The sequence below is a fragment of the Rattus norvegicus genome, chromosome 6 (assembly GCF_036323735.1).
Source record: "Rattus norvegicus strain BN/NHsdMcwi chromosome 6, GRCr8, whole genome shotgun sequence".
NCBI lineage: Eukaryota > Metazoa > Chordata > Mammalia > Rodentia > Muridae > Rattus > Rattus norvegicus.
Window position 1 is genome coordinate 72,400,831 of NC_086024.1, and position 25,596 is coordinate 72,426,426.

A 25,596-nucleotide genomic window follows, 5' to 3' on the forward strand; every position below is an offset into this window, starting at 1 on the left:
GTTTCGGGACTGTTTGGTACTGTGCTCGCCCTGGGCAGCTCTCCGCCCGCGCGGAAGGCTGCCACAGAAGGCACCCACCGCTCAGCCGCCCCCGCTCGCCGCCCTCAGCCCAGCTTCACTGCGGAGCTCGCCGGGGGCAACAGGAAGCTGTAAGTACCGGCCAGGCCGTGGCCGCCCCCGTCCCACCTCCTAGGCCTCGCTCCCCCGAAGCCCGGTTCTCCCGGGCCGCTGGCCCATTCGTTCCGAGGGCGCTGCCAGGGCCGCCGCGTCTTTAGGGTTCATGCCCTCTCCCGCACCCTCACAGCTCGCCCCTCCGCCGCGCTCCCCTCTCTTAGAGACAAAAATTGGATACAAACTTTAATCAATAAGGATAAATATTGACCCGCAAAGGAAAATAATCCCAAAAAGGGAGGAGGCCACAGTCCAGCGGCCGAGGCCCGGGGCGCACGCCCCACGCTAATCCTGGCCGGGTGGGCGAGCTCCCGCCGATCCCCGCGGCTCCAGGCCTGGGCCCCGCCACCCGGAGGGGGCGGTGCGTGGGGGGCGGGGCCGGGGCGGGGCGGGGGTGGGCGGGCCCTGGGCCCCCGATTGGTCGACGGCTAGCCAGACGCTCCCGCACGCCGCCGGCAGTGATTGGTTCAGCAGTAGGAAAGGTTAAACCAAAAATTTTTTTACAGCCCTAGTGTGCGCCTGTAGCTCGGAAAATTAATTGTGGCTATAGCAGACTCGATCGCTGTCTCCTAGCCTCGCCGCGGCCGCTCCGGGACGCGCCCGCCCGCTGCCCGGCTCTCCCCCCCTTCGGGCTGCCGCTGCTGCTGCTGTGACTGCTGCGGCGCGAGGAGGAGGAGGCAGCGGGGGAGGGGGAGGCCGGGCGCGGAACGGAGCGGGGCGCTGCACCCCGGGCGACGGGTTGCTTCTGCCTCTAGCTTCTCTCTCTCTCTCTCTCTCTCTCTCTCTCTCTCTCTCTCTCTCTCTCTCTCTCTCTCTCTCTAATTCTTGAGGGGTGGTTGCAGCTTTTGCTACATGCCTTGCCAGCGCCGGAGCCTGCGGTCCAACTGCGCTGCTGCCGGAGCGCTCAGTGCCGCCGCCGCTGCCCGCTCCCCCCGCTCCCCACTCCGAACCCGCCGGTCGCTCGCCGCGCTGCTGCTCGGCTCCTGCGCCGCCGCCGTCGCCGCCCCCCGACGCCTGGGTGATGCTGGACATGGGAGATAGGAAAGAGGTGAAAATGATTCCCAAGTCCTCGTTCAGCATCAACAGCCTGGTCCCTGAGGCCGTCCAGAACGACAACCACCACGCGAGCCACGGTCACCACAACAGCCACCACCCCCAGCATCACCATCATCATCACCACCACCACCACCCGCCGCCGCCCGCGCCTCAGCCGCCGCCACCGCCGCCCCAGCAGCAGCAGCAGCCGCCCCCGGCCCCGCAGCCCCCGCAGGCGCGCGGCGCCCCAGCAGCGGACGACGACAAGGGCCCCCAGCCGCTTCTGCTCCCGCCGTCCGCCGCCCTGGACGGGGCCAAGGCTGACGCACTTGGAGCCAAAGGCGAGCCAGGCGGCGGGCCTGCGGAGCTGGCGCCCGTCGGGCCGGACGAGAAGGAGAAGGGCGCGGGCGCTGGGGGGGAGGAGAAGAAGGGGGCGGGCGAGGGCGGCAAGGACGGGGAGGGGGGCAAGGAGGGCGACAAGAAGAACGGCAAGTACGAGAAGCCGCCGTTCAGCTACAACGCGCTCATCATGATGGCCATCAGGCAGAGTCCCGAGAAGCGCCTGACGCTCAACGGCATCTACGAGTTCATCATGAAGAACTTCCCTTACTACCGCGAGAACAAGCAGGGCTGGCAGAACTCCATCCGCCACAACCTGTCCCTCAACAAGTGCTTCGTGAAGGTACCGCGCCACTACGACGACCCGGGCAAGGGCAACTACTGGATGCTGGACCCGTCGAGCGACGACGTGTTCATCGGCGGCACGACCGGCAAGCTGCGGCGCCGCTCCACCACGTCTCGGGCCAAGCTAGCCTTTAAGCGCGGGGCACGGCTCACCTCCACCGGCCTCACCTTCATGGACCGCGCCGGCTCCCTCTACTGGCCCATGTCGCCCTTCCTGTCCCTGCACCACCCTCGCGCCAGCAGCACTTTGAGTTACAACGGGACCACGTCGGCCTACCCCAGCCACCCCATGCCCTACAGCTCCGTGTTGACTCAAAACTCGCTGGGCAACAACCACTCCTTCTCCACCGCCAACGGGCTGAGCGTGGACCGGCTGGTCAACGGGGAGATCCCGTACGCCACGCACCACCTCACGGCCGCTGCGCTCGCCGCCTCCGTGCCCTGCGGCCTGTCGGTGCCCTGCTCCGGGACCTACTCCCTCAACCCCTGCTCCGTCAACCTGCTCGCGGGCCAGACCAGTTACTTTTTCCCCCACGTCCCGCACCCGTCAATGACTTCGCAGACCAGCACGTCCATGAGCGCCCGGGCCGCGTCCTCCTCTACGTCGCCGCAGGCCCCCTCGACCCTGCCCTGTGAGTCTTTAAGACCCTCTTTGCCAAGTTTTACGACAGGACTGTCCGGGGGACTGTCTGATTATTTCACACATCAAAATCAGGGGTCTTCTTCCAACCCTTTAATACATTAACATCCCGGGGACCAGACTGTAAGTGAACGTTTTACACACATTTGCATTGTAAATGATAATTAAAAAATAAGTCCAGGTATTTTTTATTAAGCCCTTCCCCCCATTTCTGTACGTTTGTTCAGTCTTTAGGGTTGTTTACTATTCTAACACGGTGTGGAGTGTCAGCGAGGTGCAATGTGGGAGAATACATTGTAGAATATAAGGTTTGGACGTCAAATTATAGTAGAATGTGTATCTAAATAGTGACTGCTTTGCCATTTCATTCAAACCTGACAAGTCTATCTCTAAAGGCTGCCAGATTTCCATGTGTGCAGTATTATAAGTTATCATGGATCTATCTGGTGGACGCAGGCCTTGAAGAACAACCTAAATTATGAAGAGAGTTTTAAAATGTTAAACTGTAATTTGTATTTAAGAATTTGTAGTAAAGGTGCCCAAGAAATTATATTGGCCATTTATTGTTTTGTCCTTTTCTTTAAAGAACTGTTTTTTTCTTTTGTTTACTTTTAGACCAAAGATTGGATTCTAGCAAATGCACTTGGTATACTAAGTATTAAAACAAGCAAACAAACAAACAAAAAAGGAAGGTTGTTTAGTTTGGCAACACTGCCCATTCAATTGAATCCGAAGGAGACAAAATTAAGGATTGCCTTCAGTTTGTGTTGTGTATATTTCGATGTATGTGGTCACTAACAGGTCACTTTTATTTTTTCTAAATGTAGTGAAATGTTAATACCTATTGTACTTATAGGTAAACCTTGCAAATATGTAACCTGTGTTGCGCAAATGCCGCATCAATTTGAGTGATTGTTAATGTTGTCTTAAAATTTCTTGATTGTGATACTGTGGTCATATGCCCGTGTTTGTCACTTACAAAAATGTTTACTATGAACACACAGAAATAAAAAATAGGCTAAATTCATATATATCTTGATATTTTTGTCTCTTTTATTAAGTAGAGATAATTTGAAAACTACCATTCGATTTAGAGGAAATTTGAAGGCTTTTTTTTTTTCAGCCAAGCTGGAGTTTAAACTGCTCCTTTAATTTGAGCTGAGACTCTAAAGCTGTGAATAGTAGTTTTTTTTCTCCCTTTGTGGACAATTTTTTTTACCAGGAACAGGCTACTTAATAAATACTAGCTTTAAATGAAACCTAGGATTTCGACCGATATCTTTGCTTTTGTAGATATGCAGCTGAAAAAGATATACATAGCTGTTTATTCTTTGCTTATTTTCAAATCAGTTGATAGAATGTCCTTGATATATATTGTTTCAGGTATGTGTTTATAGAACTTGACAAGCTATAAATAAATATTTGTATATAGTTAGATATAAGTGAATAATAGCAATACAGAATGATATATAATATATTATATATGTATATTATATACATCCCTTCAGTTCAGGTACAATTTGTGCTATGAATGCTGCAAACATTTTTTTTAACTATTTGTATTTATACTTTCTAAGTCAGCATTTATTTTTCTGGCTTTTTACCCACAGTGAAAGAATTCTAATAAAGATGTGCTGAGTTGGAATGTAGAGCTTACTGAAGTGATCACCTGTTGTAATGATTTATAGACGGATGTTTATATTTATATTTTTAATTACATCAACTTAAAATTCTAGTTATTCAAGTAAAATAGCCCTATCTTCCACCTCCATTTTTACAACAGAGGTATTTGTTTGATTTTCTTTTCAATATATTTGTATAATTTAATTTATAGATGTGTTTCTTTTGCTTACACGGAAGATTTTTTGTTTTAATTACAATATGCATATATATGAGATATATTGAGTGTATGTATATATGCATACATATGAAAAGTGAAAACTTTTTCAAATTGTTTCAAACAGGCCACTTACTATAATTCCAGAAAATAATTAGAAAACCTGAGTTAAAGGTTTAGTAATTAATTGGATCCTGTGGTGATTCTGTGGAAGACAAGTTGTTCATTTGTTACATTTGTATAGTCTGAAATGTGTTCTGCAGTAATGCAATAAGCTGGCCACTTTTTACAATGGGTCCAGTGAAAAATAATCTGTCCAGAAGATGTTATCAGCAAACACTTAGAGAGTTGCTCAGGGAAAGGGGGGCAGTGAACCTAGTGGAGAAGCAGGTTGGCTAAAAATGATTTTAAATTCAGAATAGCTGATGTTGGGAAATGGGGATGGCTGGGTTGTGAAAGGAAGAAGGGAGAAGGGGAAAGAGATCTTAAGAAATTTTAAAAAACTGGAGTCAAACTGAAAAGAGAGAGATAGGCAAAAATAGACTAGTTTGATTATCTTCTTTATGAGGACAAGATTTTGTTTTCTTAATGTGAGAATAGATTTTGCTTAGATATGAGTTTCTTAAGATCTAACAGTTTTTAAAAGTGAACCCCTCTCTCTCTCTCTCCCTCTCTCTCTCTGTCACACACACACACACACACACACACACACACACACACACACACACACACACCCCACAAAGTAAGGGGGGAGGCAGGGAATGTGGGCTTTAGGCAAAGGAAATCTTCATTTCATAGCTATGAGGCAGACAGAGAAAGGCCTACATTTAGGTTGGGGGAAAGATATGGTTTATTGCTTGCTTCTGCTATGAGTTTTATTTATGGAATGAGTATGTACTACACAGAGGAAATACAGTATTGAGTATCAAAAGTTGAAAAGAAAGCCGAATTCACATAGTAAAGCTAAAAGAGAAATTGAAGAAACATTTCTTTTGTGAGTATTTTCCCTCTGGCCAGCATACATGAACTATCTATACTTACTTTGATTTTTATAAAATATTTATTTAGAAGACAGAGAAATATAATTTCAATGACCACATTTTTGTACTTTCAAGACCGTAATGAAGTTTGACTTTTTGTATTCAGGGAGCTAGATATTGGAGTACAAGCGTGCTTTATCACATGTCTAATTTACAAATGTAGAGGATGTGATTGGAAGTTTGTTTATTAGGCTCCCTAGACATAAGCAAGAACCTATACAGAAAGACAATTTGGTAAAGACTGAAGCCCAGTGTGTGAACATTTTTTTTTAATTTCATTAATCTTGATCTGGCTTACCCTCCCTTAGGAGATCCTTTTTTGAAAAAATGACAATCTGGCACGGTATTGATACATTTAATTTTACTTCAGACTTGTTACAATGTTTTACTCTATATTGTCACCAACTTTTTGCAGATTACATTTAGTTCATTCCAGACAAACACTTCTAAAACTCTTTGAAGATTGTTTTTATTTAAACTTATAATTGCTTAAAACAAAGCAAGAGACTGCCCTTTTTGAGAAATTGGAAAAGAAAATGATCACATCTTAATATTTTAAACTCAAAATTGTAATATTACACATTTAGTATTTTACTTGAGTTGACATAATGAACAGTTAATGAAACTGTTAATACATTAAACACAAAGAAATGATGGAAAATGCAACAGAAAGGGAGTTTCTTCCAAATATTTTCCTCTAATTGCAAAATTGGAAATTAAGTTAATCTAAAACTGTTCAATGCAAGTGTCCTTATAGTCAAGATAGTTTTACCGAGTCTTCTATGATCACAGGCAGGGCAGAGAGGAAAAAAAAAGAATCCATCTGGAAGTGCATTGATGATAATATGTATTCAAGTTGGTACATATTTCACTCCAAATAGGTGGGTACATAAAATATATTAGACGTCCATATAAAAATTTGATTTTTTTACAACATGTATTTTTTACTTTCTCATTGGGAAATTTGCATGCATTGAAATAATTTTAATTTTGATGAATTGATTCTGTGAGTAGCTAATGTAGTCGGTTGTTTTTAAGGCTGAAAGCATGTTGGAGAATTAGGTTAACAAAGGGTGAAGGAGAAGATCATTACAGGTTTTGATGCTGACCGAGATGGGCTGCTGAGGTTGTACAGCTGTGCCTAAAGGGCGGGGTTCCCGTACATTCCTACTTCAGCAGATAACCTGTCCCCAGCTTCTACCAGACACATGGAAATCTCCAAAGGAAAATCTGCACAGTCCTTCTAAGAAGCAGGGTAGGTAAACATTGAATTTTAAATTTCCCCCTCACTATACTTCTACTCAAGGCCAGATCCTGGAGTTACAAAAAGTACAGTGGTCATCTAGATTCTCTTTCACAACAATATGTCTGAATTCTCCCTCCTGTAAGAGTTAAAAGGTATCAGCGATCTTCCAGATAGCTGGAAAATCCATTTTCGATTTTCTTTTGCTTCCAGTTCCACTCTTTTCTCTCACCCCAATTGTTCTGCCTTACCATTCTGGAACTCTTTCCCTGACCACCAATAGTTAAAACTAAGCTATCTTTTAGTTTACAACTCCTAAATTGACCCTGTTCCTCACTCAGTTCTTGAAGACCTTGTCCAGGGAATGTAGGCCCAGGGGCTCTGGGCTGCGGAATATATGACGTAGTGTTATGTTTTGTCTTCCTCCCTCCCGATTTGGTGCCCCTACCCCACCCCCCAATCCAAGGTTCTGCTCGACGTTGTTGGAAGGCTGCTGAGGACTTGAGAACTGTGAACACTCTCACCAGGAGATCGGTAAGTGAAAGTCTTCCCTGCCGCATGGTGGTGGGTGGTTAGCTTGTCCACAGACTACTGTGGATGGAACCTCTTGTAGGCTTAAGTGTTCTTTTTTCCCACTTGGAAATTGTTCCAAGCGAGTAGATTTTCCCACAGTCATAGGTGGAAGGACTCATGATCTGTCCACGTGGGCAGAAATTATGGATGATGCCTAGGTGAAGAGGATTTAGATACTTCAAAGGAGGAAGAAAAGGCAAGTTTATATGGAGAAGGCAATAGAATACTAGAGTATGTACAAAAGTGTGAGAAAGATTTCGTTGAATAGAGATTTCTGAATTTCGTGGCTGCCTCAGAGAACAAGGAAATTTATTGTTCAAATGCGGGATCCTCGGCATCAAGATTAATTTCTTTACAATGAAGAATCTCAATTTCTCTCTCTCTCTCTCTCTCTCTCTCTCTCTCTCTCTCTCTCTCTCTCTCTCTCTCTCTCTCTCTCTCTCTTTCTCTCTCTCTCATATTGTCTTCTCTCCCAATTTCACACTGGCATTGCCAGCCTCACCACAGTGCAGCCCCTCTCGTCAGCTCTTTTGGCTGGGTCAAGCTAGGGTCTCTACAAGACTAAGCGTATCGGGGTGCAGGTCGAGTTCAGCACCACTTAAGAGAAGGAGACTTCGTGGTCTCACGGAGCAGAAAAAAAATTCTAGGGAAATGAGCACCATTCTGGGCTTGACTCTGTCCCTGTTGGGAATAGCTCAGTTCCCGGCTTTGGAAATCTCAAGAAAATAATTGATTTTTAATGCACACTTAGGAGCCGGCGCTGTATGCTCCAGAGTCTGGCTGTCCCAGGGTGGTTGCGAGCGCGCCAGACTCTGGCTGGCTCCTCCCGAAGCTCCCGAGAGGCCGGGCTGCGGTGTCGGGATGGCCTGCCCTGCGCCTCCGGACTGGCTTTGGCGAGGGCTCCCGGGCTGGACTCCAAGTAGAGTGGCAGGCTCGGCCCAGCATTTAGGTCTCCGGCTAGCGGCTAACAGCAGAGCATGGAGCAAGGCAGGATAGCTAGCTGGGGCCGTTCAGTCGCACGGCCTGTCCTTGAGGGGCCGGCGTTCAGACAGTCCTAGCCTGCGAACCCGCCCAAGGAGCCGCGCTGCTGGTGAGCAGCAACGCGAGGGCGCTCTAGCCCAGGACACTGCCGCCGCTTAGGGACCTGGTTTCCCAAAGCTCTGGCGGTGGGCGCCCTTATGTTTCCCTTCCTTCTTAGCTGTCTAAGAACGCTTCCCTATTCCTTAGAACTTGTTAGTCTTTGTTTGTGGGGTGCAGTTTCAGATCACAGCACTCACCCGGTAGTTGGTAAAAACTGATTTTACAATAGTCTTCTATTATGTCTGTCTCCTTCTGGTTTATTGCCCATGCCTCTGGTGTTTCGGAAAGAGTAATCCTTCCGATAGGAAATTTCCTGAACTCTAGGAGCAGCCTGGAGTTGGGGGGAAGACAAAAGCTGGGCTAGGAAGCAGATTCCGGTGGAAGCGCGGAGATTCGCTAGGAAATATCTTTCTTTTGAAAGAATTAGAGGGGAAAGATGAGAAATGCCGAGGGATGCTTCCACCTGCACCTCCCACCTCCCTCTTCCAGCCGTCAAGCTTAGTTGTTAAGCTTCCACATCGCTTTAGCAAAACATAAAATAGGCAGAAATCCTGAGACTGTGATCCTAAAAGTTACTGATGATAATAACAAAAAATTCAGAATTCTGTATCTAAATCTCTGTGAAGAGATGGAATGGCCTACATCTTTTCTGGAACTGTGGCCTAAAACATTTCAGAGTCTTTGGCATTGTAGAAAAGCCCGAACAGAAGGAAAAAGCATACAGCTCTTGAAGAGATTTGTGATTTCGGGTGGGTACTAGAGAGCGTGTTCAATAACTATACGTTGGAGATTCATTTTCGGCTAAAGTTGAATTTTCCTATATTGCTTGAATCCCGGGTTGAAATATCCACCTTCATTCTCCTTCCCCCTCTTCATCTCCTGTTATTGCTTCTCTCTTTGTGTGCTGTAAGGAGCAAACGTATCGTATCATCCTGCATAGGCAGATACAGTGTGTTTGTTTGTTTTAATTTGATTGAATAGGAAGACTGAAAACTGTAATGGGGTTAGAGAGAATTGTCTCTCGGTTGGTTCTTTCATTTTCTCATGACTCTGAAATTTAATGACCTAATCATTGTTGTTTGAAGTTAAATTATCTGTTAAATTAGCCCTAAACAATAACTGATGATATTTTCCCTTTGGGTCTGGTTGCCCCTGAATTCTTGGCCCTAGATGAAGATGACAGGAGTCTAGAAAAATTCTTGATTGTGCACTATTATAAAAATAATCCACTCACGGCTTATGTGCAATGATTTTATCTCTAGGTTGAGCATTATAAGTTGGAAATTCTTTTTCACACTTGTGCATAAGAAACCTAGAGTCATAGATGAAAAAAAATTATGAACACAATTCCCATTAGTACTCAGAAGCCAAATTTGAAAGGTATCACACACCTCTGCCTGCTAATAATTTCTTACAAACGAAAAATTAGCTGTATGGAAACTTGCGACCTTGTTTTAGATGTACATTCTAGAAATCTAAAGTATAGTTATTTTGTTGAGTCTGACATATGTTCAGTTTGTATGTATAGTACAAAATAGTCTTGAAGTAGTGCAGATTTTCCTCTTTTTCTTCCATAGAGCTCATATAGTCTCAGGAGAGAGGGTGCTCATGCGTACTGAGGGATCAACACCTTTCTCAGTTATTATATTACTCGTAGCTGAAGAATCTTTGAACCCAATAGTATTCCAGTGTTTGAGAAAACTTTGATAATAGGAAGTACTATTGTGTTTGCTCTATTAAAATGTGCTGAATGAATAATTAGAGACTGGGATGAATGTTGAAAAATTCAGAGCAAGAATAAGGTGGCAATTTTATTATTTAATACTTCAATAATTTCTATAATTAATAATGTAATTTTAAAGGTTGGCAATGCTTTCTTAGGAAAAAAGGAGTACTCAGCCCATCTTATTTAAAATATTCTGGGAAAAATTAAGTAGGATCAGATAGACTTGACAGCAGGCATTGCTTTTTTTTTTATTTATCTATTATTTTTTCCGGGAAAAACTGTTAATTAAACATGGCAAACTCCGATTGCAGGTTGGAAGACTAAAATCGATCATTTCTGCGTCAATAGTGTTATGTATTACTACATTGATTTGTGTTTATTTATGCAGAGGTTTCAGCTATTTGCTTCCCGTATTTTAGTGTCTCCCTCTTTATTATTGTCACACATTGCTTTTAATGCAGGAGTTTATTATAGGAAGTGAAAACCCATCCATTCTAAATGCACTTCATAGTGGATCCTGAGAGTATGGCCAGTTTAATATAAATTGTTTATTCATCCTCGTTTTTTAAGAAATTAGGAACAGGCTTCTGCTTCAAGCCCCATGCTGCTTGAGAGCCTCCATTCTTTTCTTCACACATAGTATTGACATGTTTCGATAAATAGGAAACATGATTTGGTGATCTTAGGTTTAAATGGAATGAAACTCACAAATAAGACATCGTTTTCAATTGGTTTGTCCGGGTTAGCCTCACAAAAATAAGCTAGTTATATGTTTGCAGAGTTTTCCTTAAAATGAAAAAATAGAGGATGAATCATTTAGACATTGGACATTTTAAACAAATGCTAATTCGAAATTATGCCAAAGGTCATTCAGAAAAAAAGCCATACGATGTCCTATATATTGAATACATGTATGTACATATGTTTTATTAGTGTGCGTGTTATTACATCTTCTGAAGATAGTCATATCCCTTCCCCTAATGCAACACATGGGGTGAGTACCGGCATCCATCTCAGCACATAATAGGAATACCTGAGTCGCTCAGTGCATTCCCTGTAAGTAAAGGCGCGGGAGTAAGGGTGGAAGTACATCCGTATTGTGGTCTTCTACTGCCATTACAAAGTATTACAAAGTTGCTGAAAACTGAAAAACAAAAACAAAAGTGGCGTAGCTTCTTGAAGGCTATTTAATATTTTATCTGCAACTCTTTTCTTATTGTACAGGACCAGTCCTTCCACAACTATCAAAAGCATCTAGGGATCCCCCCCCATTGAATTATTATTATTTATTTGCTATACCCTTCCCCCTCCCCTAGTGAATACAAGACATATGGAAAACAGATCTGAATTATTTTGGGGATCAAGGGTACCTTGGGAAGTGGAAAGGGAATTACTTTTCCTCAGTAGTTGTCCATGAGAACCGGGCCACAGGCAGAAGGTATCCTGGGATCTAAAGTTTTGCAGAAGGTTGAATGGAAGGGAAGGAGGGAGGGAGGGAGGGAAGGAGGGAGGGAGGGAGGGAAGGAGGGAGGGAGGGAGGGAAGGAGGGAGGGAGGGAGGGAGGGAGAGAAGAGAAGAGCGGGAAGAGAGCTACCTCTATTTGTTTCGTTTGTTTAAATTTTCTTTTCCTTATCAAGTCGTTGAAGCTAGCAGAGTGAAGTGTTGTGGAGTCCAGGGCTGTAAGGAGGTTGAGATTCCTTAGCGTCCCTTGAAGAGAAGGATTTAATAGCCAAGGCACTTACTCACCAACCCCTCCCGCATCCTTCACGCATGCACCAGCTCGTCCTCACGTGCGCCGGTATAGTGGACAGTGTTGACTTGAATTGCTCCCTGGATGCAAGCCTTTCCTGTGAATGAACCCGAAAACACTCGACAGGTCGTGAATAATCGTTTTAATGAGTGTGCAAAGTGTGCGACGGGGTGCACCGAGTTGTCGGGTTAAACAAACAACTTGTACTCTGACCAAATCGGATTGTTAAAGTGCAAAGTGATGTCAGTACCATTCCCACTGCCTTTCGGAAATCCACAGATCTGACACGCAGGAGTCCAATTTTCCCCATTAAAGAAAAATAACAATATTTTTCAACCGTGTGTGATCTTCTTTAATATTAACCAGAGCCAAACAAAACCTCACTCAAGATCACAGTAGTTCCACTGAAAAAGCAAAACAAAAGGAAGGAGATCTGGGAAGGAATAAGGACACATCAGGAGTTCTGGGGGAGAACTTGTACTTTATGTTTCACACATTCTTGGGGATCTATACGATAGAAACTGTTTGTTCAATTGCCTGTACCCAAAGATAGAAACTGTTTGTTCAATTGCCTGTACCCAAAACGACCGGGATAGTAGTTTCTTCCTATACTAACACCGAGTCTGTACTCCTAGGGGCTTTTCTGTTAAAAATTAACTAATATTTAATAATCTGTGTTAACCTCGTGAGTGTGAAGGAGTGTCAATCTCACATGTATGCTTGGAGGAAAGCAATAAAAAAAGATCGCTAATGGGCCCCATCTTAAACAACCACAAAATTAGGGGTTCTCAAGAATCATACTGCAGTGAGAAAAAGTTATGTTTCTCTCATATTGTTGAAAGACAATCTACTTAAAAATCACATTCATAGACTCCCTTGTTCCTTTTATCTTCTTTTATAATTTCAAATATTAAATAAGAAAAGTAAGAGAAGGAGCTTCAAAATGTTTACAAAGAGCAAATTCTTTGACACATTCCTTCTAAAAAGTTTGAAGAGAGAAATGTGTAAGATATTTCTTTCTCTTGCCAGTACCTTCGATATGTTCAAATATCAAACAGTATCTCCAGGAGGTTTGCAAATCAATTTATGAGTTTCCCATATCTAGTTCTCTATCCCATATTGTTGTAGGTAGATGAAGTTTGATATTTGTGCTGGGTTCAATAGTATTCGTTTTTTACTAAAGAGAGAAAGCATGCCACAGCCCGCTGTCTGTATATTTATCCATTCTTAACATGCTAATCATTCAGAAGGATGAAATGCTGGGTGTGCAATATAAGAAGGCAAAAATATGGAACCTCAGACATCTTCATTTAACTCTATGCTGTTAGCTACATATCTGTACGTCTGTGTTTCTGACCATTTATGCCACATGTGTTTATGTATAACTAACACCAACGTTTTGAACTCATTGACCTAAAACAGAGAGATGAGGTATTTGACAAAGTAAGTCTGAACTAAGTCAGAATACTTTGTTATTATAGTTACTTGTTTTTATACACATTTGTCAATTAAGCCTCACCTAGATAAAATAAAGATACTAAGATCATGCTTCCATTATTAAATTTTCAAAGTATAAATAGGGTTTTGGAGATTTTGCCTGATATGTAGAAAATTTCTGTATCAGACTATATCGATCTAGAATATCGTCTGTTTTTAAATAATACTTAACAAAATTGACAATATTTGCACTATAGCTATCTTAATGTGCTGATGGTCTAGAAGTATTTTAGGAGCCACTGAAAGAATGTATCCATTTTTGTTTTAGATGTACAAACAGTAGAGCTAGAGGGTGGGTCTGTTTTTATGTGTATATATGTAGTTAAGGAACTATACTATCAAAACATTAATTATATTTGAAAGAGCAGGAACTCATTGTAAGAAGTGCATTGTTGAGTTTATATTCCATATAGTTTGCCTAAAAGGGTGAGTTTGTTTCCTTGACTTATAGTATGCTTCCTTTTCAGACAGACTCATAACAGGAGCAGAGAGAAAGAAAAAGCTGTTTTGAAAGGGAGAGATCTTATATGCTAGGATGGTCCTGAGCACAGGGAATCCATGTGAAAAATCTGGTGACATGAGGGTCATTCATCTCACCTTTGTTCTCTACTCAAAAAATGGTTTTTAAGTCTATCAAACAGATTACTGATAATCCAGGGGGAGAGAGAGTGATTGGGTGACTAAAATATACAACAGTTATCATATTCTTGATCCCCAAGTCCTTGTTATTTCACAGCTGCAAAAATTTAGTGGCCAAAATTTAGATTATCTTCCTTCTAAATCCTACATCGGTATGAATCATCCACGATCATTTATAGCTTTTGGTTTAATTACTAGTTTTCAGCTTTAAATTACCAATAAACTAATTAATCTGACTAATCTTCCTAAACTTCTGGTGAATAGTGTAACAACCACAACAAGAAAAGTAACAAGCCCCCAACAATATTGCTAAATAAACTATTAATAATAACAATGAAAATTCATAGCAGAGGTGAGCTTAAAATAATTCCAAGGCCAACAGGAAGGAGATAAAACCCACTTCAACCTTAGATTTGTGTTCCATGGAGGAGGTTGAGCCTCCCTCCAATTTCATGTTTTGCTCATGAATGATTTCTGTCTAGATAAACTCAAGTTTCTGAAGAAAGTCTCCCTTAGTCTGCTATAGTAGCCCTTGTAAATGCCATTTAGCAATTCTGTGTTCAGGCTCCATCATGGCTATGGGCATGTTCCCCTGAAGGTGTCATTCTTAAAGCAGTCTAGAACAGAGGTAGCCATGTAAAGAGTTCTTGAGTGGAGGGCTGGGGTATGTTCTACCTAGATCATTTCTGGTCGGTAGGAAAGTAATGGTATTTAAAAACTATGTTCAAAAAGCCAAGGAAGTTAATAAGAGAGTTTTAAGTTTCCAGGGAACTCAGAGAACATGGATCCACTCTGTAAAGTGAGACACAACATCCTAGCATCGCATCCACCCCCACCCCAGAATGAATTCTTTTTATTGCTTTAGGAACAGGTAGATCTAAAGAAGAGGAAAGAAAGTAGATTTAGTGGCAGTAGTCTTCACCAGTGATGGTCTAGCCAGGAAATCAAACCATTTCCCAGGTACAAGAGCTGCTTCTGTGAGAGCTACCCATGCTGGGTAAGCAAATGGCAGCTCAGCCCTAGGCCTGGGTAGGAAGAATCAGTAGGTCTAACATCATCTCAGTCTAATATTTCTTGTCTCCTGAACATATAGCCCCACTTTCAATCCCCCACAAAAAGGGAAATGAAGTGAAATAAAATGAAAAAAAATAAAAGGTATGAGGTTAGATTTGGCATTTGTCAGGTAGATGTTAGCTCTCAAGCAGGTGGTTTATTATTGCCTTGTTTATGAGAAAGATGGGAAAGATGGTAGGAAGAGGGAGGGCAGTTGTGGGAAAGAATAACAGACGAATGTAGAGATTCCTTGTCAGTTCAGCACCTATGGCCATACATATGAGGAGAGCTCTTAGCTACAGGATGGATTGGGATAAGAGATTGACAAACTTAGTTGCATGAATGTGGCCCTGGCAATGTCTAACAAGCAGACCCCAGACCCTTAAAAAGGTAAAACAAACAAAACAAAATCAAAGACATAAATATCAGTAGCCAGTTTGTGTTCTGGAAACTTTTATATCATTATTATTATTATTATTATTATTATTATTATTATTATTATTATTATTATTGTGTGAGAGATATTTCTTTCAAACATGAATGCACACACAGTCCATAACAGAAACACCAAAAGAAGGAAGCAAGGGGGTGGGGAGCTGGGGGGGGCACAACCTTCACTGCCTTAGCTCTTTGTGATCTTTGCTGTCTATGGGAAGGAGGCTGAACACCCTTTTACACTTCCTTGTAGTCTTTTTGTTTTAATGAAAACACTTCCAGTTTGGGAGAACATTATTTCATTAAATTTCAGCAAAGAAAGAGAAGCTTTCATTTTGGAGAATAAACACACTGAAGTGGTACTCAGGTCCCAAGCATCTCTGTAAGTCTGCGGTGGGAGGTGGCAGCTTTAGGTGCTGGTAGGTCTACATTTCAGTGGCGCCCCAGAATTTCTCAATGCTTGGAGCTCAACAGCCCACTGAATTCATTCCAATTCCTCTGTAAACATACTTCTGCAACTTAAAATAAGATAAGAGCATCTCATATTTAATTTAATTACAACCAAAATAATGTTTTAAGGAGAATATTCTGCTACCACGGTTCTTTTAATTAAGAAATGTTTCTTTATTGAGAAATAAAACTATCACTTGTTTCAGTAAGAACATTAAGGGAAGTCAGCCTTACTAGAAAACATGGCTCTCAATTCTGTTACATGCACTCCCTAAATATGGCTTTGGAAGAACTCATTTTCTAATAATTTTTATTTTATTTCATGTGACTGAGAACTTCTGAACCAATACAGGATTGCACAACTGAGAATAACTACATTTAATGATTCACTGCTGATGATATTTGATGTAAATAAAAACTGGAAGCGTCTATTTTAGTGTTAACAGTATGCAGAAACTTTTGTGTCTGTAAAGTTTACAAACCCATTTAATTAAATTTATAAGCTTCTATAGCCCAATACCTTAATACATCTTTAGCCAACAGAAACCATATATTAAATGCTTATTCATGTCCGATATATGCCAAACTAAATGCATCAAATATTGCTTATTCTATGCAAACTAAAAGTCAAATAAATATTAGCATTTCTTTTTAAGTACTAGCAATTGAGATTTGCTTGAAATCTGCAGATACTGAAGGAAATCTTTGCAGATGCACCTTTATATTGTGAGCAAATATAGATTTTCTTTCCATACTGGGATATGGAGTGAAGAATTAGAGTAGAGTTTCCTGGAATGAAGATTTTCTTGTAACAGTAAGTCAAGACATAAAATTTTCACCCATTATTCACATTCTATTAAATAAAAGAAACATACCTTTTCACAGGCAGGAGTAAGCCCTGGTTTTAAAAAAAAAGAATTGTTTCAAATAATGCTAATAGTTTTTCACAACAAAGAATTTTTCAAGGAAGATGCAACCAGATGTGTTGTAAGTGGCAAAACAAAACATGATGTGGGTTATGCTGTGGGATTTAGTGGCTACATAGGCTGAATATTTGTGAGGAACAGCATTACTCTGAGTAAGGTTTTGACATTCTCTTATTCTTGAGGACAGGCTGGTACTCAAGAGGTGTCTATGGACAAGCATCTTGGTTACTGCTAACTTGAAAGATTTTTTTCAGGACACAAGAGTGTACAAAGAGCATCTGTCCTGCATGTTTATTATCTTTTATGCACATTTCTAAATCACACTTTCCATTAGGCTGAGGCTTCCAGTCCTGGCTTCATAGCCGGCAGCTAGCTTTCAGGGGAATGGGGCTCCGGTGTAGCAGCGCAGTGAAGGAGGAAGGATGGTCAGGAAACCCCCACTTATAACCCCTATCAAAGGAATTCTCATTGGCAGACAGACAAGGAAATGGTAGCTTTAAAAAGGGGTCATGGGAAGACAGTAATTTCCTTTAGGTGAGTTTTGGAAAGATGCTAAGTGAAATAATGTTTAGGCGTTGGGATTAATCGCGCAGCTTACATCGAATGTGCCGGAAATCATGCTCTGTGCAAATGAAAATGAAGGAATTTTATGCATATTCTAATTCTCCCTCTTTGGCTGCTATTTTGGAGGAAAAGGCTTCTTTTGCTGATGGTGGGACTTTTTTGTTCTGCACAGGAAATGTGTAAATGAACACATTTTTCCCCCTGTTTTTCCTTTCCATTTCCCTCCTCCACTCTCCCCCTCCCTTTGTCAATAACCACACGTTATAGAATACTCAGTTCAGACTCTGATCCCCGACGGCTCTCCCTGTCCAGGATAGGAGGGAACAGACGCTTTGGCAGGACCCTGATTTAGCTCTCCGCTATGTCATTAGGCCTGGCCTTTGGGAATGAAAGTAAAGTTTCTGAGGTAGAGGATTAGTAGTTGCAAGGTCGTATGGAATCCCTCTTCTCTTTAGACCCTACCGGCGTTTATAAACAATGTGGTAGAAGTGCCCTGACTATCAAGACTAGTGAGGGTAGTGAATTTTAATCATACCGTGACCAGCAAGCGATTTTCTACTTCCATTTTGATAAGCTAGCCATCTAATGGTGCTTAGTACTAGGGGTTCTTGCGATCCTCTGGCGGACTTCGTGCGAACTCCTGAGCCGAGCTAGAGAAGGGTGTGTGGAGACTGAGGGCGGGAGAGAGGGTTGCTGAGAGGAAAAGGGTTGCTCCCTCCATCCCCTCCTGCGCTGGGCAGGCTTTTCAGAACTAATTCAGAGTAGGGCGGGGCGAGGGAAGATGCCAACAGACTTGAGTTTCTCCCTTTTCACCCTCTGGATAAACAAGACCTTGGGAACAATCTTATTCTTCCCAGTTTAGACTGAAAAGCGTGGCGCGTCTCGAGCCCGCGCGCTCCTGCGCTCTACCGCTCTTCGGGAAGGAAGGCGCCAGGCTCCACGGCCCGGTACGGCCTCTGCGCTCCCTTCGCGGTCGTTGGGGCGTCTCCCAGGCTGGCCTGTTGGCGCTGGTCGTTCCGAGGATCGGAGAACTCTCGCGGCTGAACCCAACCATTCTTCAGCCCGGGATCCCCGAGCTCGGACGCAGCTCGCTAACCCGCCTGGCGCTGTCTGCAAGGTGCCGGGAGAGGTTCAGGCCGGGCTCCCGGGGCTCCGCAAGGAGGAACCTCTGGGAAAGGCCGGAGGAGGCGTCCAGTGAAGGCCTGCGGCGGCACCAGGGTCGGGAGCTCTCAGGCCGGCTTCGCGGTCAGCTAGCGGCGCCGCCCCTCCTCCCCAGGCCCTCGCCAGACCCTCAGCCAGTCCGGGCCCCGGCCTAGGGGGTCGCTCCCCTCTCTCCTTTTACACCAGTCACGTGGCTGAGGATGGTTCGGGCGCCCGGTGGCACCTTCCTCCTGGCTGGTGATGCCTTAAACTTTTCCTCTTCAATTGTTTTTAATTTCCGTTTTTCTTTAAATGCCTTCACTTCTTAAGTGAGCGGAAGGAGCTAAGGGCTGAAAGAAAAGGCCCAGTGAGAAGGAAATCACTTCTGGCTTTTCAGACCTTTTCACTTGTCCCTTTCTCCACCGTTGGCCCAAGATTCACACCCGGCAACTGAGTTTTAGACCTCTTCCTTCATTCAGGGCCTAGACCAGAGTCTGCACTTAGCCTTCAGTATAAATAGTTGGATAAAGGATAGCTTCCTTGGGCGGAATGCCCTCAGATCAGCTCACTTTGAGGGTGTAGTTTTTTTTTTTTTTCTACTCAGCTGAAAGGCAGATAAACACATATGTTTTACATTGGTGTTATTTATATAGCTATGCCCCCAAAGGGGGGGGGTAAAGTTGTTGGAAATATTTTTCTTGGTCTTGTTCATATACATATATGCTGTGAATTTTAGGATGTTGAAGTTACTCTTAAGGCGTTTCCTTTACATTTTGATGTCTTTAAAAAACGATTTTACTTCTTTCATAAGAGGTGAAGACCTTGCAAAATGAAGCTAATCTCTTTTAGAAACTAAGAGATTTCTTACCTCCTGCTGCTTTATTACAATTGAACACTTTTTCAACCGAGTCACTTTCTTTGTTGTGTTTCGAATGGTTTGATGATTCTTATTCTTTATCATAACTTTTATTTTTTTGAATGCCGTAACCATTTTTTTATATAACCAGGCAAGCAATTTTAGGTTTGGAAATGTGTAAGACTAAATTCAGTCAGTTGGTACATACATATTAAATACATATTCTACTGAGCACCAGTTGTGTAATCCACGGACTATTCCCTAGAGCGTTTTAAGTCCTACTCTCATTGATTGTAAAATAGTGAAATTATATAACCAATGAGCTAATAAGCATGAAACTAATTTGAAAGGTTATAATTGCTAATCAAATGTAAAGCATATTTATTAGCATCATTATTAAAAGGTGCCAGAGGATACAGATAAAACCTGTTCCTATCCTCTGGGAACTTACAATCTAGTTGGGCATAAATAATGAAATGTAAATTGATAGAAAGAGCTCCTAAGCAGTGTTCAGTGTCTGGCGTATTGAAGACAGAAAATGATTGCCTCACATTAATTTGTAGCCCTGACATTCTTTTAACAGAAATATAATACTGTAAGTAATGGAAGGATTAATTAGGAAAAAATTTCATGGAAAAAATGAATTTGTCCTTCTTAAGTCATGTGTGAAGATTGGGGGCATATAAGCTGTTTGCTTGTGAGGGATAAAATGGTATTAAGTGTGGGATAGGAAAAACGCGAGGTGAAAGTGTAAACAACCTTACAAGATCATTATTATTGATACATTTCTATAAAATTTTGTTAATTAGATGTATGCATGGGGCATGGGCATGTGAATGAAGGGATATGAGGAAGCCAGAGAAATCAGAGCTCTCTGGAGATGGAGTTACAGGCAGCTGTGAGCCACCGACAACACGGTGCTGAGAACCAAACAGGCTTCTCTGGAAGAGCAGCTTTGGCTCTTGACTTCTGGGCCATCTCTTCCATCCCCTGACACTTACTTCTACATGATTCTATCTAAACTCTGAATGTAAAGAAAATTGAAGAGGATTAAGAAAAGATTCAGGTAAATATCTGAAACATGGTATTGCTAGAAAAGGCCTATCATTACAATAACCACTGGACCCCTTACTCTGGTGTGTATACAGTGGAATTACACTGAAATGGTAAACCAAAACATAAACATAAACGTATTCAAATACAGGGAGAGCTGTGCTACCCAAGAGTCATATTACTTACCTACCTAGTCTTCATCACCAGCAGCGGTGAAGAGGATAGGTATTGACATGTGGGGATAAATCTTGAGTTAGTGCTACCACATGTTAGGCTCAAGGTGTATTTTGCATTTAGCATTTATACTCACCTTCATTTGAAGCGATTCTCAACTATGAATGAAGTTTTCTTCCTACTGTATCCACCCTCTTTAGATATTTTGGATTTATCAGCAGAAAAATTTGATTATAGCAACTACAGGGGATGGCATGCCATTAGCACCCGGTAGGTAAAGTTGCTGGATGCCACTAGGCAAGTCAACATTTCATTCCTGTTTAGCTTCAAACTCTTCTGTCCAACTTGTCAGTGGGACCCAGGCTAAACAATCTTCAGGTCTGGGAATACTTTGGATATCTACACCAGAAGTCCTTGGATTTAACTTTTATTTTAGTAACATTTAAAAAAAATACTATTTTGCCCAGTAAGAAAAATAGAATTGAAGAAGGCAATGTCTTTGACTTGCCCTGAGGCTTTAGATGGCGAACACTAGGAGGGTATCTGTTGGGATTTCCTTTTTTTTTTTTTTTTTTTTTTTTTTTTTTTTAATAAAAGCAGAGGTAGAAATCTTTAAGGATTGTCATCTAAATGCTATTTGTTAAATTAATAAAACGTGTCTTTGGAGTTGCTTAGCAACTTACGAAAAGCTTTTTAAAAGTTCATTTGTTTGTTTAAAAACGAGGGTAGGCTGCATATTATTAGCTACATTACATAAATCAACAAAGAAATGTACACCAAAAATGGAACATGAAGTTTCAACACACGTTCTGCTCCCTGTGTCTGGTAATTGAAACATTCAATGTCTGGTAGATTTGCATCAAGTATCCCACAAACATTGGCTGTGTGTAGAACTTTAGTGTAATATTGACGAGATAACAAAACCAAAGTAGGAAAATTAAACAGGTTTGTCATAAAATACTTGTTTTCTTAGCTTTTCTTCAAAAACCATATCCTCCAATTCCTTTCATCAGACAATAGTCACACTCCTTGTGAGAAGAGTTTCTCCAGCACCCTCTGAATTTGCACTTTTTGACCATGCCTTGCTGAGCCTACCTAATCTGCATCTTCTTTTCACCTTGCCAGGGCTAAAGACTTTCAAAGACGATCTGGGACATTATCATCGCTTGTAATCAAAAAGAAAATATTGCCCGTGATATTCTATTTCTAAAATTTAATGGACCATTTGAATTGTCTACCCGTACATTAGTAAAGCGTGAACTTTCAAGCATGGAACTTTCAGGGCTGCTGAGAACTGTCTGGAACTCTCGAGTCCCTTTTTCTAAAAGTTATTTTTGTAAATTGCTGTAACAGTGGCTCATCAGTCACTCTGAAAGGAAGTGATCCTTGATTAACAGTTGGCTGACACCAAGCTCCACAGATGTGTAGCAACAGTACAGGTGCGACTTACAAAACAAGACAGGTAACTTCCAAGACCTAAGCTCTCTGTCTCTGTCTCTCTGTCTCTCTCTGTCTTTCTCTGTCTCTCTTTGTCTCTCTCTGTCTTTCTCTGTCTCTCTTTGTCTCTCTCTGTCTTTCTCTGTCTCTCCCTCTCTCTCTCTCTCTCTCTCTCTCTCTCTCTCTCTCTCTCTGTGTGTGTGTGTGTGTGTGTGTGTGTGTGTGTCTGCGCGTGCACGCATATTAAAGAATGAAGAGAAAACCCTGGGGTGAGTGTTCATTTTTGTGCATTAATCCACGTAATTGTTATGGATAAACAAACCTAATCCTCCTCTGAAACAGTGATCTCCCAACACAGCAATTCCATATGGTTAAAGCAAAGTGGCAAGTTCATTGGGTGCCTAAGTCTCCATATTTGGTTTTCTGGTTTTAGAAGACCATGTTCATAATTTCCATTACACAATTGAAATAGAATCTCACTACAATCAGTTCTTAGGACTTAGAGACCATTTTTTTTCAGTCGAAATTTAACTATATAGAGTTAGTAACACACTTTCTGAGATGAACACTTCGATTAGAGTCAATGTTAAGATTTTTTTTATTGGAGCCCATCGTTATTTCATGATTTCCAGGGAACTATTACTGATCTATTATTTACTCTTTATTCACACACTACTAAGTGGTGTTTAAAAAAAATCCCACTAACCAAAAGTCATTGTCTACATGTGTATTATTTGGACTGGTATCTTAGTCTGTTCATAGTAATGGACAGATACGTTTTAATTCTTTCACGTTTCCTCATGGATTCATTCTACCAAAGAGGAATTTCCTCTCACTTAAGGTATTTCTTAAGCTTTTTCTTTTGAAATATCTATTTTTCTTCATTTTTATTTCTTCAGATTCCTCCTATTAATGTAGTTCAATTTGTTTCTAACAATGAGAAACTGAAAAACAATCACATGACAACATATGCCACTTGATGGGTTTGGCTCACTGTTGCTTTGTCATTTACATTTGAATAGTTGAATTTTTAGGACCTTTAATGCATTTCCCCAAGAATCATTCTCTCACTATTTCACATGGTACTTTGCTCCCTTCAGATAAAAAATACCATTCCATTCATATAATTAATGCAATTGATAAGAAATGAGGAAAATCAATTAAAACGTGCAAAGGTAAATAAAACCATAGAATAGATATGTATAACTCCTTGTACGTAATTAAACATATTAAAATTTATCCCTAAATCTGGTGATTACATCAATTAAAGAGATTTAGTTATTGATTTTGGAGAGTAAGGTTTCATATGTTTGTCAAGCATAATGTAATAACATATTACCATGAGAAATTGAAATGTTTCAAATACCTTTCAAATAATTCTTGCTTGTACAATCTTGTTTTTATTAAGAAACCTTTGACTTTTCTGTACTGATCATCTATTTTCTTGTTCCTGTCCTATTATTTTCAGAGCTTTACTCCTCCTTGGTACAAGGAAGGCTGGCATGATCATCCACTTCACATTAGAGGGTGTCTTATCCACCAGTGTGCTGACACCAAGCAGGAATTTCCAAGTAGAGAGCAGACTCCCTGTAGTCACATGTCCCTGGTGAAAATTGCTTCATCATTCTTCAGAAGGAAAAAAATAAAAAGAAGAAGCAGATTCTCTTCAGAATCCTCTATTCTCAGAATGACTAGACAGAACTTTATGCCAAAATTCTTGCTCATCTTCCTATCTTCTAGTTCCATAAATAAAAATAAAATGTTAATAAATGGATAAAATTGTTTTGGTCTCAGTGAATCAATTGAAGCTTGGCTGAATCAGTCCAAGTGTGGGGAGCTGCATAGGACTATAATTTATCTTATTATCGCATCTGCTACCTCCTGATGATATAGGTTTTATGTGTGGGTCAAAACTTCTCTCCATATTTGTCTAATTGGGAAAGAGAATAAAGATGTTGTATCACTGGGTTTTGATCTTGTAGCACACACACCTGAAGAAGTAATTCTTTCACTCATAGAGAGCATAGGGTGCAACACCATGTTTTCCTTAGGTTGCATGCAAGTGTGTGCATTTTCTGGGCCACTCTTCTTTCCGAATGTTTTGCTTGGTATAGGACTTAGTGCAAATATGAAATAAATCCTTTTTTTCCCCCTGGAGCTGAGGACCGAACCCAGGACCTTGCCTAGCAAGCGCTCTACCACTGAGCTAAATCCCCAACCCCAAAATAAATTCTTTTAAAGGAGGGATTTGTAGAGTTTTACTCTAGCACTCAAGATGTATGTGATAAAATGGGTGCCTAGGGCTGCAGATATAAGGCAGTGCTAGATGGTATCTAGAAAGTAAGAAAGGCCCTAAGTTCAATCCTCAGTTCATGATTAATTCAAGTGTGTACTGTTTCTATCCTAAGTTAGAGGAAACAGCTGCTATGATATATCATAAATATATGAGATATTTTAGTGTGCTTTACATTATCTTGAAATAATTTAAAAATATTTTGAGACTCAACTTACATATATTTCTGGCTTTCCTAGAACTCTAAATAATCACATAGATCTCCCTCTGCCTCCCCAGTGCTGATATTAAAGGCATGTAGTACTAAACCTGGTGATGTTTTTCTCAATTCTTATGGATTTACCCAGAGAGGTATCATCAAGAAGTTTAAATTAAAAAAAGCACAGGATGAGATTACTTTTAGGTTGTTGAATTTCAACGTCAACACAAAATAGACCTCACAACCATGCAAACTACCTTTGGAGAAAAGATGGATTCTTCAGCTACAAGATCTGATTTAAGTTAATTGGAGGCATTAGAGGAAATAGATAGCCATGGAAGGGGATAAATACAGAAGCCACGTAGCAAAAACTTATTTGAGCATGGCTTGGAGATAAGGGATTGAAAGGTCATCCTGTTAGACTCTTGTCTCAGTGACAATCCTAGTCCAGTTGTGAATCAATATTAGGCTATCTAAATTTGGTGCTAATAACTGTTGAAATTGTAAATGACAGATGTATTTAGAACCCATGTTTTCCAAGCAATATTCTTGGTTACATGACTTTCAAAGTAGCTTCACTTAGAAATTAACCACAGAAACTAGCACAGTGACAGTTACCATTAGGCAATATTCCATGCTTTCCGTGAAGTTTGTTCGTTGAAGTTGTTTGTCATAAATAAGTCAAAACTGTTCTTGACTGTATTAAAAATTCTTTTACTACATAACTATATTTTATGGAGAGGAATAACATTTTGGTATGTTAATAAAAGTTACCTAAGCATAAAGTTTCAAAGTGCAAACTAATTCAACATTGTGCATGTCATGTCCAGCCACTTCTGTCCAATTTCAATATAAATACGATATAAAACACAACCACATGCTTCTATGCATGAAGGCAATTTCTTGATGTAAATTACCAGGGCTCAAATAATAAATTAATGGGACCAAGCATTCCCTGTAATGGTGGGTATAAAGGCAAGGCCACTTAGATGCTGAATTTGCTATTTAGTAGCTTATGAACTGTGAGATCACTTTAACAAGTGTGCACATCAATTTCATCTCTCAATGATGATATTATATTGACATTCTCCTATAGGAAAT

General features: G+C 41.3%; 1 protein-coding gene and 2 long non-coding RNA genes across 6 annotated transcripts; 2 read left to right on the top strand and 1 right to left on the bottom strand.

The window, feature by feature from the left end:
- Positions 1-751: 751 nt before the first annotated feature.
- Foxg1 (forkhead box G1) lies at positions 752-3,562 on the top strand. The gene is given in 1 exon segment (NM_012560.3): positions 752-3,562. A coding segment is annotated over 1 exon segment (1,443 nt). The 5' UTR covers positions 752-1,192; the 3' UTR covers positions 2,636-3,562.
- Positions 3,563-6,674: 3,112 nt separating this feature from the next.
- On the top strand, positions 6,675-23,782 carry LOC102546421 (uncharacterized). Of its 4 annotated transcripts, none has more exons than XR_010052655.1 (3): positions 6,675-7,184; positions 21,692-22,028; positions 23,472-23,782. It is a non-coding gene; the product is annotated as an uncharacterized LOC102546421 (long non-coding RNA). The 4 variants fall into 4 exon arrangements; XR_005505931.2 differs by lacking the exon at positions 6,675-7,184 and adding an exon at positions 18,164-18,290; XR_005505932.2 differs by lacking the exon at positions 6,675-7,184 and adding an exon at positions 18,403-18,741.
- On the bottom strand, positions 10,621-17,970 carry LOC120103531 (uncharacterized). Its single transcript, XR_005505933.2, has 3 exons — positions 11,624-17,970; positions 11,400-11,479; positions 10,621-11,173 (listed from the first exon to the last, which is right to left on the bottom strand). It is a non-coding gene; the product is annotated as an uncharacterized LOC120103531 (long non-coding RNA).
- Positions 23,783-25,596: the final 1,814 nt, after the last annotated feature.